At 41.6% G+C, this 12,538-nt stretch overlaps 1 protein-coding gene across 3 annotated transcripts in view; it reads right to left on the bottom strand.

The window, feature by feature from the left end:
• Positions 1-12,538, bottom strand: part of EPB41L4A (erythrocyte membrane protein band 4.1 like 4A) — a 224,375-nt gene that overhangs the window by 15,275 nt on the left and 196,562 nt on the right. For all 3 annotated transcript variants that reach the window (XM_074995228.1, XM_074995229.1, XM_074995231.1), the window contains exon 19: positions 7,904-8,023. In XM_074995228.1, coding sequence (XP_074851329.1) covers positions 7,904-8,023 — 120 coding nt within the window. The remainder of the gene's footprint in view (positions 1-7,903; positions 8,024-12,538) is intronic.

Genomic DNA, 12,538 nt, shown 5'->3' with positions numbered 1-12,538 from the left:
TTACTTAATAGCCTGATATTGTATTTTTCTTTTCTTTTTTGTTTTAATAATGTCCAGTAAGTTTGTATTTCATTCAAGGGATAATAGGGAAACTCTCATAGCTTATGTAACATTTGAGAATTCCCATTCATAGTCACCCAAGGCTATGCAGCCTGGTGGATAAAATGTGGTCAACATTATATGTAAATTGCCATAACTATAAATTCTATGTCTCTTTGAGCTCAACCATGGAAAGTTGTGATAGTATAAATATATTGAAAAAGACATGTTCACAAAGATCACCTATTTAAATGGCAAGTTTAAACAAGAAGGATCTGGAACACAGGAAAGTTCAAAAGACTAGGTAAATGGGATACAAAGCACTTTCACTATGATGTAGGTTCAAATTCACTCAAAAGGACCAAGATGTGCTCAGATCTGCAATGATGCACAAGGGAGAGGAGGGTCTGTCAACTGTAGATTTTGCTCTCCCTGAGCACAAAGATAGCACAGTGGCACTAGCCTCTCCAGAGGGCTCTCGCCTAATCCCACACTGTGCATTGGCCAATCATATACTGCATCTTCTACAAGGTTATTACAGTCCTACACTCAGAATAGGTCTGGAAGACACAAAGCCTCTCCAAATACTGTGGGGGAGGTGGGTACTCCTACATGAAGCAGTGCCATCAAGGTAGACCTGAACAATGACCCATGTTCAAATGAACTGATAGTTCCGATCTAATAACTAGCTAACAGTAAACTACCATCACAACTGGCACCCTCATTGGCAATCTCAGCTCAGCAAATGACTTCAGTGGGAGCAGGTTCTAAGTGAGGTGCCCAGGATTTACTGGGTTTGCAGAGTGAGCCACCTTCTCACCTTTTGAGGTGTGCCCACTCCAAGCCAGAGACCAGGCATCCCAACAGGTGAGGGTGGACGAGCCTCCACTGTTCCTCTTTGTGTTGGATCTGCTCTACAGACAGGTTTCAGTCTCTGGGGCTGATATTCTGGCACCTTTCATTCTTTGTCAACATCCTTCTGGTACTGCACAAAATGGCCATCTATCGTCAGGAGGTGGAAGCTGGACCTGGGGGTGACCACCAGCTGTGAAGTCTACTTCCATTTCCTAACTGTTTCACAGGTGGGCAGAGTTCTTGTATGCAGCATCTACTGACTCCCAGTACTCCTTTGTGGAGGGTGGGTATTATCTGGGGCTCTCTGCTCAGCACTCCAATCTGGTTCCTTCACTTTAAACATTAGACTTTCACCCATGTTCCTTTTTTTCCATCCCTCACAATTTTTTTGGTCCCATTTACTTGGCTTCTGGGCTCTCTGGCTCTATCCTCATTTAAAGACCTAGTCGTTAGTTCACACTGAGCTAGGCCCACTTCTTCCTGCAATTGAAATAGGCTGGCACCTTCCATAAACTCTACACTCATTCATTAAAGGGAAAAAGAGCAATGAGGATGAAAGTGGGTGACACTTAATCAGGAAGAAAAGGCCAGCATTAACTCCAGTTGCACTTTGTTTAGCTTGATCATGTAACCTGGTTATGCTTTCTCTACTGTGACAGTCCACAATAATAGTAAAGGAGTAAATGATAACTATTACTCTAGTTCAGTGTTTCCCAAAGTGTGGTACGTGTACCACTGGTGGAACACGAAAGGATTTCACGGAGTATGCAGGAAAAAATTAATTACTAACAATCAGAAGGTAAGCACTGGGATGGCTCTGGGAGAGGGGGTATGCCTATAAGGCCCAAATCCAAAAAGAGGTACATGAATGTTTTAAGTTGGGGAAACACTGGGTTGAACCACAAGTTATAGGCTGCATGCTGAAATTACTGAGTTACTGCGTGAATTGATATGGCTTGCACTATGCAGGGGGACCTTTTTGGCCTTACATCCCTCTGTACGCGATTGAGAATAATTATGTTACATTTACACAATGCTTTTCTTTCCCAAAGGTCCCCTAATCTGTTTTCACACACTTCTAGACATTAATGGTGCAATTTTTAAAAGCACTTTTCACTGGCCCACCTCTGTTCCCTCTGAAGTCATTGGGCTTCACTGAAAATGCCAAAAATTGTCAAACCTATAGACTATTACCCCTCCTACTTCTCCATGTAGGAGCTAATGCTACAGCCAAGAGGGACACCTTGATGAGCTCACGGCAAATTAGGTAACCCTAGGAAGAAAGATCAAGGAATACGGAGCACAAGTGGTGTTCTTGTCCATTCTCCCGGTAGAAGCAAGTAGGGATCGTCGAATCGGAGAGGAAAATGCTTGTTTGTGTAGGTGGTGTTGCGGAATAGGATTTGGTTTCTTTGACCATGGGATTCTCTTTCATGAACAAGGATTGCTGGGAAGAGACGGGATCCACCTAACCAAGAGAGGAAAGAGCATCTTTGGAGGCAGGCTTGAAAACCTAGTGAGGAGGGCTTTAAATCAGGAAATGGAAGTAGGCTTCACAGCTGGTGGTCACTCCAGGTCCAGCTTCCACCTCCTGAAATCAAAGGATCCAGAGATCCAAAAGAAGAGCTGGGGAAAGGGGAGGTATGGCAGAGTTTTGCATTTGTGTTAAAGGAGAAAAAGCCTCAGCTGAAGCTGTATTAGACCCCTTAGTGGTAGAACCTGATCAATATATTTTAAAGCTCCCCTGTACTGCCAATTTCCTTTTCTTTCATGGAAAAATTAAAAATATTTTCGTTTCACCATTCATATCATTGAATTATTTCTAGGTTTCAGCCTAGGGGAACAATTGATAATATTTTAGGTCTTGCCATGAAATCTGAAGTTTTTCTCTTTTTCTTCCTTTGTTTTGTTTTCCTTTTTCTGTGTATGCCACTGTATTTTTTCTTCTTTACCCTTCTCTGGTGTCACCTCTTTTTCTTTCTCAACCTCTTTTATGCCAAGGTGCTTTCACCTCCTTGAGGTAGCAGCTAGGTATAGGAGTGGAGATTTTAATGGCATATTTCACTCCTTAGTTCTGAACTGATTTTCTCTCATTCAGTTCCAGACTAATAAAGCAGCAGCTGTGCACTCTGAACTTACCCTGGGGCTCTTCTGAGTGTGAATAATCAGCAACTAGGGAATGTGAAAGCTGAATGCAAGATGTACCCCAATCCTCAAGGTGCAAGACGTACCCCCGATACTCAAATGAGGCTAGCGTATTGCTTTTATAATGTAAGTGCTAACTAGCCTGAAGTAGAAGAATACCCACATCACTCCTGTACCCAGTACTCCTACAAGACAACGTGAATTAAACCACTAAACCACTGAATTAAAAACATTTTTGCTTTTGTTTGCAAATAAAACTATTCGCTATTTCACTCGGTGTCCTAGTATCACCCATCATTGCCAGAAGTCTTATTGGCATTGAGACTTGATATAGTCTTGAGACTAGGAAAGATGATAAGCTACTTTGACTTTTCACCATATTCTGGAAGCCACACACCCTGAACCTGTATTCCACTGCCTATTTCTGACCCTTCATCCTTAATGTGCGCATCATCACTCAACATCAAGGGACAAACGGGCTTTCCCATTACATCAAAGACATCCTTAATCATTAATACCGAACAATAGTCTCTCTCTCTCTCTCCGCTCCCTGCCCCTCCACCCATTTTACAGTCCACAGTTCAGAGAAGAGTACAGCTACTGTGTTACGCATAATGTATATTCAGACTGTCCTGTTATAAATCTGAACCGAGTTCTAAACAGAAAGTACCTTCTGGATCATTCCTAGGCTAACCAGATCAATGCTCAAAGAATCTAATGGGAATTTTCATTAAACGCTCTATTCAAGTGTTTTTATATATTTTTAAATGATGTTTATTTTTTACCAGCGCAAACAGCCTTAGATGCTATTACAGTCTGCATTAATTTTATGCATGTATCAGTACTCTAATTAACAATTCATTCTGAATTCATGATTTGCAACTAGGCATCATTTAGTGGACTGAAATGGCCATGACATGTAAATGGCCATTCTTCTCAATTAAAACATCCCCTTGAGCTACACAGATGTTTTATGTGAACTCTTGAAAATAAGCCTGACAGAACTAGAATTTGAAGCTTTTTACATTTTGCTGTTGCCATAGAAAGAAACAAAGGTCAAATACTTGTCAAATATTTTTCAAAGAGAAAAAAATGTATCAAAAATACCTAACACTGACTAATTTTATTCATTATCAAAGAAATTAATGGTGATGAGCCAAGTTAAACTAACCACAATTAAAGCTCATTTGTGCCTCTACCTCAACCTCCTACAATGAACCAAATCTGTAGTTAAATCAAATTCAGGGCAGACAGTTGTTAACACAAAGGCCATACCTATATTATTCAGATTACATAGTTCAAAGCTGATTGTTTAATGCATGAAGCGAAATGAATTTTGTTATAACTAGACTGTAAAACAAACACACAACAACCCCATGCCCTGCACTAGGAACCTAATCTTTTCTTCTTACATAGGTCACATCATGTTATCACACAGCAGAACCACAACCAAGTTTAAGAAGTTTGATTACATCCTGCTGTATCTTAGGTCTGTTGGTCTTGTTTAACTTTCTGTGTAGGGTAGCTGTAAACCTCTGGGTCCCAGGATATTAGAAAGCCAAGGTGAGCAAGATAATATCTTTTATTGAACAATAGCCTACTTTGTCTCGCTTGTTTAATTTTGCCATTTAAATGGTTAAAAAGCTTTTATTGTGTCATTTTGGGACGAAACATTTTTAAAGAAATAATGTTTTCTTTTTCTAGACAGTTTTTGTCCATATCAAACGTTATATATATTTATCCCTATCACAATGAGGAAAAAAACCCACAAAGTATCATAAGAGTTGTCCCCTCACCATCTAGGATGTTATCCTTTTCTGTAAAGCACTGTACATACTGTAGTTAATGAAAATATAACCGTTTAAATCAGAGTGTATACAAACTAGCACGGCTCCCTCTCCGTTACAGATCTAATTTAGTGTTTCTTCACTTCATGAAGTTGAACTAGCCACAAGAGGGAGCCTTTGGTATCTCATTAATGCAATAGAAGCTTAACTGACAAAGAACTATAGCTGTTCCCAATTTTATGTAAGGGCTAGAAATTCAGAATGCATTTCCTGGTTTAAAATACGCTTTCTACACTAGAAGCAACTGAAAATAATGGAAACCATACCTTATGTTTTACAGCTTTAGCACAAATGAGTTATACTGACACTTTTTAACTACATATTTTGTGTAACATTTGATTTTTCAGCAATGTTGAAAGTGAACAGATCTGTACACAGCCTGTGAAAGACTCAACATTTGCAACATTAACAGTGCTTCTCATTTCTCACAATGGAAGAAAAAGTGTGCCATATGCAGCCAGAGATGGTTCTGATGACATTGATAGCCATGAGAACCAGCCTCGGATGGCTTGCAATATCAGAACTATGTAATGTCAATGCAGTAAATAATAGTCAGATTTGTTCTTTGTATTCATCAGATAATAGTAAAATATAGTTGCACATCTGTATGTTGTACATATTTATCACATTTCACTGCACCCTAATAAATAAATCCTTCTATTCACAAGTTAAAGTAATTTTGCAGATTTTAAAAAATCTTTTAGAAGTGTGGTACAACCCCCCTTCAGGGAAAGTCTGTTTTTCTCCACAGAGCTTCACTTTAAGGGGAAGTTCTCTAGAATTAGAGCTGCAAGTTACACAAGCCAATGCACTGAAACAATTCAGGACTTACCCTCAAGTTACCCATAAGCAAAGTTTTATTATATCTTTTCATTCATGGTTGTAGGTCAAGATCACCCATCTGCACACAAAGCCTGAGTAAGGCTCCTTGTGTGGGGAGCTAAACAAAAACAAGAAGTACCTGTTCCATTCTGTAGGCAAAGTGGATATTATTGCCGTTTTCTAGTCCATGCTCAGAGTTCTGGTATCACTGGATGCGGATAGGAATTATTTCTTGGACCTTCTGTACCAGCATATTTTGAAACAACCTAAAAACCCAGTGGTATAAAAAAAATCCAGAGCACCCCCGTTCTGCCAAGAGGACAGGGGACTGGACTGGATGACCTTTTGAGGTCTCTTCCGGTTCAATGAGATATGTATTTCTCCATATGTGTACAACCACGCATAAAACATGCAGAAGAGCCTCTACATCTGGATTTACTGCATGCTATATGTGGGTTCAATTGTATTTATAACACACACCCAGCCAAGCTTTTTAAAGAACTGAAGTTCTTAGTAGAAGAATCTGACTTGCTATTTTTATTAGTCTACAACTTTTGAAAATCAACAATTAATTTTGTGCTAACTTGGTAAACACACATTGTCTTTCCTTCCCAGCCTCTTGGGTGCCAAAGCTTGGACCGCTTCTACTGGTCACATGGAAGAGCAGCATCTGAGCAAAGACCTGTATCTGTGCCCCTCTTCTGTATTAGAAACATGTTGTTGTTTTTATGGTATAAACCTTATAAATCATTACAAGGGGTAAAATTCATCATATTTATGCTTTACACAGTTTCTACAGGTCTGGCTTAATATAGAAAGTAAGTAAAACTTATATTCAGAGACTCTGTGTGTTTAGACCACATTACTTTGCTCCCATATTAAGCTGTGGACATCCTGGGATAGACAATTCATCCATCTGAGCTCGGTCGCTAAGGCTAGGATAGTAGTATCAAAGCTACTCTCTTGACTACTCTCCCGGGCCTCCCAGATGGTCTTCTGGCATTCTTCAACATGCTTCCCAACCCTTCTCCTCTGCCATGAACCCTCTGGCACTTTCCTCTAGAGATCTAGGACCCCCACCCTGCCTCTGACAACTTCTCTGGTCACAAGTTATGCTAGGCATTAATGCTACCAGTAACAATAATCTGGAAATCTCTCTGAACCCTGACCACGCACAGATTATAAAACAATCAGTGTAATGTTTTCATTAGTTGACAAGAAAATTAATTTTAGGAACCATACAGCGGATGGCTGAGCATATGCATGGGATTGCCTAGCAACACAACTCTATCATGGAAATCTTGACAGCAGGTTGTAATAAATCACTGACTGCTGCTTAGAAATGGTAATTTGATGGTAATTTGAAGTGAAGTAAATAGTGGCTGGTCTAATCTAGAACAGTATTTCTTTCTTCTGGCTAAATTAAATTGTGTTGAAATTTCACAAAGAACAACCCTCATATACTACAGTAAAGTAATAGGTCACTTGCCATCTTAACTTGCTGTACAACGGTGGGGGACGTTATGCCCATTTGAGAATTAGGGCCACAAAAAGGTCTGGTGATTTCCCTAACCTCACATACTGAGCCAATGGCAAAGTTTCTAGCAGAAACTACATCCCCTTATTCCCAGCCTCAGGCTCAAACCACTACATCACTAGAGAAGGATTACAAATGGGACTGTTCCTAGAAGCAGTGTTTTTTTTGTAAAGAAAAAGGAGACGGTACTTAGCCAGCTCCCCACTCCCCCAACTGGGCGGCTGGCAGGGCTCTACAGCCCAGTTGGTTCCCCACTGCTGGGCACCTCCACCCCCATGCCAGGTCCCTGGAGTAGGAGCTGCCAGCAGGGCTCTCAGCCCCAGGGCTGCTGGGGTTCGCTGGCCGCGGCTGCATCCCAGCCAGGTCCTGGCTGGCTCCCAGTCTCAGGGCTGCCGGGGTACCCATAGCTGAGGCTGTTGGCTGAGCCAGGTGGCTCCCAGCCGCCCAGCTGGGCTGGGACTGCTGAGGTGCCAGTATCCTGTACCAGCACAGGAAAAAGCCTGGCCTAGAAGTTCATGTTAATGCTTAAATAAAACAAATAAAACTTCATATAAAATTGCCATTCCATAACAGCCTTCAAAAACAATAAATTAGATCAGAATAATTTGTCCTGGTGAAAAATACATTACAGTGACAACGTGCAGAAATGCTCACGTACGATCGAGATCTGTGCCTGGATCTCCTGCAGTTGGGATCAGCCTGGTTTTTCTCTTTTTGTTGCCTCAGTACCGCTTCCCACTGAGGAGCTGAATCCACCATGTCATTCTCCTGCCGTAACCTGCATAAAGAACAACACACCTCGTGTAAACACCTGGAGGACCAATGCTTTGGCACTGGCTGTGTTTTAAAAGTTTTTTCGGGGGAGGGAATTCTAATGTTCTTCAAGCTGCTAACCAGGCAGGGCAGGCGGGGACACAGATACCCTAATAATCAGCAGGAACACAGAACTCCTTTGGCCCCATCTCCCACTGGGGAGACTGAGCTTGTCCAACACTGAGGCTGTGCGGGGCAGGACAGCAAACTTCTCCAGTCTCTGAGGGAGAGCGTTGTGCCCCTCTAAAAGCTGACAAATTTGTATTCCTGTGCTGGCCCCAGCTGCTCTCTCAAAAAGAGCTGATCAGCAGGCTCGGTTATAACTGCATTTACATAAGATTTATAATATTTCCTTCTACTTCACTTTTTTTCCTAAAACCATTACAAAAAAAAAACTGGGATCAAATGAAACACAGTTTATTTAGAATTTTTTTAAAAAAAGTATCCTTGTTACAAGAGGAAAATCAACACAAACAAGCAATGCATGGTCTCCCTCTCAAATTAGACCACCTTCCTACCCTAAGTTCAAGGCACTTCATAGAGCTGAATGCTGATATTATTCTGCTCTTCAAATCCTCACTGTTAATGCAAGTCTGGTATTGCAGTTCATTTTTCTGCAACTTTTTAATTACTCTGGACCAGCTTACTCCCATCTGCAGCAAAACCACTAACCGGGGCTTACGGAGTGCAAAGAGTCCTCAAGGATCTCCTTGCAGAGTACCTGCTCAAAGACAGCCAGCAGGATCAAACTGTGAGGCCTGTAGCTCCCTCAGATTCTGGGTAGATGCCAGGGAGGAGTCAGCTGAGATTATCTTCATTCTCTGAATGAGGCTCATTACCACTATGGCTGCAAGGCCTGGCAGTACAGCTCTAATGAAGCCAGGTGACCAGGACCTCCCTTGCCTACAGCTGTACTGAGACCTCTCCAACTCATCCATTTAACCCCAAACCTGCCATGTCCTTGCTATATCCCCCTCTGCAATGCCCTTGGATGCACATGGGACACATTATATGAAATCCAAAGCGTGAGGGATACTGTCACAGATGCTGCTGAGTCTCCCCCCTTGCATGCAGGGGATCACCTCTACGTATGGCTCCAAGTGATAAGAAAATAAAGTCCAGTAAATGTCCTGAGGGCTTGCGTACGCTTGCTCCCAACTTCGAAGAGGGCATGGCAATCAGGGTGATGGGAGATTACTAATGAAGTGCTGCAATGCATATGCAGCACTTCATTAGGCAAATTCTCCCACACAGCAACTTCAAAGTGTCGAACTTCAAAGTGCCAGCATGCCATGTAGCCGCGAGCACTTCCCCAAAATTTTGAGGAGTAAAGCCACTTGGAAGTAGCGCCGGGGAGAATTAGCCTAATGAAGTGCTGCATATTTATCTCCCATTGCCCTGATTACCATGCCCCCCTTCAAACTTGGGGGCAAGTGTAGACCCAGCCACTGTGATGTCACATGCCTGTTACCTATAAGAACAATGCTTAAGAAGTTCAGAGTTCCTTGATACTACAGCAAGCAGTGCTTTAGAGACAGCTGTGCTGGATTGCTGTGAAGGGGGCACACAGAAGTGTCCAATCTAGAACATGCTCTGAGAATAGAATCTGTTGTTTAAAGTCAACTGCAATAGTTCTTTCCAAGTGATTTCATTGGTCTCTAATGTCTAGCCTTTATTCTAATGATGCCCTAAACGTATATCAGTATAAAATGAGGTACAATATAATGCATTAAATGAGAAATATATCAGTAAGAATGTATTTAAAAGCAAAAATCCATCCACAGCGCACTAGCATAGCTAGCATAGATATCTTGATAGAGTTTAAAACTAAATCCCTTTATCTTTCTATATCCCTAAAAATGTCCAAACTCTCTACAAAGTGGTTCAGTGTCAGTTCACCCTACTTATTTTCAAACGTGATATATTTTTTAAATGATGACAGATCTGTTATTAAGTCCGTGTTTCACGCTAGTGCAGATTAGAATGAATGAATGCCAGCAATAAATTACAAGCTCTGCACCTCTAACAACAAACTGATCTTATTTCAGGGTGATGCCTCCAGCTATGACAATCAACATGTTAAGGCAAGGTCATCCAGGCCCTGCTGAGAGTTAGCCAGTTTTGGAGGTGGAGATCAGACACAAAGGTAGAACTGGCAAATGGAATATGAAACTATTTAGCCCACAACACTGAGTAAAATCCTTCAGGAATTTAGAATGTGAGAAATACCACTCTGTGGGAGGAGGGTATCTGATATGACGACAATAAACCCAGTATATTAAAGAACCTGAAAAGAGGGCCTGGACAAGATGCCAGAAAGGTAATTCTCTGATAGCCTGGCTGATCAAGAGGCTCAGAGAGGAGAAATCACTCCCTTGAAAATAAGGCATTTTATTCTTATTGTTACTGCCAATAACAAGCTTTATCTAGATGAGGGTTTGTTGTTTTTTTTTTAAATTATTTCAGGCTAATGACATTATGCAAATTATTCCTGGCTTTTTTCATCTGATTTTTTTCTCTGCTTAATGACTCTTGGGCTGGATCCTTAGCTAGTATAAATCGGCAAATCTCTGATACATGGCAGAAAGCAGTCAGAACACATGGGAGTACTGAGCCTATATCACTAAACAGGTCACTTTAAACCTGTAAGCTGCAGTGGCAAGAACTGGCATAAACGCATGGATAGAAATGTAACACTAATATATCAACAGAGAGCTCATTCTGCTTTTCAACCAAAACCAGCCACTTTGTGGAAGGGCAGCTGTCACACATGGTTTAATGGATCACCACAGGCCCCACCCTCCCCAGTCAGGTGCCACCACCCACTCCCTCCCCTGGAGGCAAGTGCCTGCCCCCAAATTACTCACTGGAGCCACCCCAGGTTGAAGCCCATGCCACAGCTGGAGCCCGACGGGGCTGGAGGAGCCCCCTTCACCACATGCTTGCCCCACCATGTGGTGGGGCATGTGCACAGAGTGACCAAAGGGGCGCCCCACATGTGCAGCTCCTTAGAGACACATGTTGCCACACAGCACTGCTCCATTTGCCACATGTGGCAAACAGGGAGTGTGTTAGGCACCCCAGTTCTAATGGTAAATGCCGTCACGTAGTGCAGTCATTCAAACGTGTGCAAAATGCCGCCAAATCAGAACGGCAGTGTTTGACGGGGATTGTTCTCATTTGGGAACCAGGCCCAGTATCTATTAACAGACAGCATCCAGTCTGCTGAAGAGGCATGTGACCCTGCTGGAGGGATAAGTTCATAAATATTTCGTTGTCCGGCATGAAAAATTAAAACCCGGCTGCAATATACTACAGACTAGAGCATGACATATGCACACCTTGGCTACCATGTGAATGAGATTGTACACCTTGGTGACAATGCTTGAAATTATAATCCCGCACCAACCCGTCCACTTTGTCATTAGGCTTCTCATTAATGGTCTTTCTTTAATAAAGTAAACAAGTCCTTTCTTCTCCAGCCTGCTCTATTACTAGAAGCCCTTAGGACTAATAGGAAACGAAATAACAACTCCGGCACCAAAGTGGTTTTCAGCAGCTGAAAGTCTGACAGTTCTAAAGGTTAAAAAATGACAAAATTTAAAAAAGAAAAGAAGATCTCGCAGACTTGGAATACATTGACACCATTTACATTTTCTGAGCTAGCAAAGATTCAGACAATAAAATTCTGAGGTTATTAGCTTGAAATACTACTGAGGGGAAGCTGTGTCTGTAGCTTCACAAAAAACAGGTAGTCCTGTAGCCCCTTAAAGGCTAACAATTTTATTTATTAAGTAATGAGCTTTTGTGGGTAACACCCACTTCATCAGCTTACTTAAACAAATGCAATGTGATGAAGAAGAATATTTTTCCAAAGCAATTTTCATTGTATAGTGTTATCCACACTGGGATCAGAACTGTGTAAGCAAACACACCCACAGCTAGAATATTGCCATTTGTAACATCCTAAAAAAACATTAATAATTATGACAAAGTTCCTAGGCAATCTTCATCCACTGATTTCCAACATTAAATCCAAAATACACATATAAAACGTGACCACCTTTGGACATCTCCCCCCTCCCACCTATGGGAGAAAGTACTCTTCCCTTGTTCTCTCTTGCACTGGTATTCCACTTTCAAATCTTCTTGAGATGTTGCCCTTTGAGTGAAACACAGACAAGTAGATAGTGACTCCTTTCCAACTGGGACTACTAATAAAATGTGGTTTTATTGCCTCGAAGCTTTCTGCCTTTTAGTCATATAGCAACATTTGCCTTCCAAGTCGGTTTTGTGTAAAATTCTGGAACAGCTTTGTTTGAAAACTGGAAGCTAAAAATGAGCCTGACAATCCAGATATTTCAATTTCTACTGCTCATAAAAACTCTGTAAACTCTCCATATATTGGATATTAAATAAAAGCATTATGACATAACTGTTAGATTCAGGAGGGCCGACAGACTTGCCAGGCCCCTGGCAA

This window comes from Carettochelys insculpta, chromosome 5 (assembly GCF_033958435.1).
Source record: "Carettochelys insculpta isolate YL-2023 chromosome 5, ASM3395843v1, whole genome shotgun sequence".
Lineage (NCBI taxonomy): Eukaryota > Metazoa > Chordata > Testudines > Carettochelyidae > Carettochelys > Carettochelys insculpta.
Note: the sequence above shows the minus strand (reverse complement) of the source record. Positions and strands in the feature narration are given on the sequence as shown.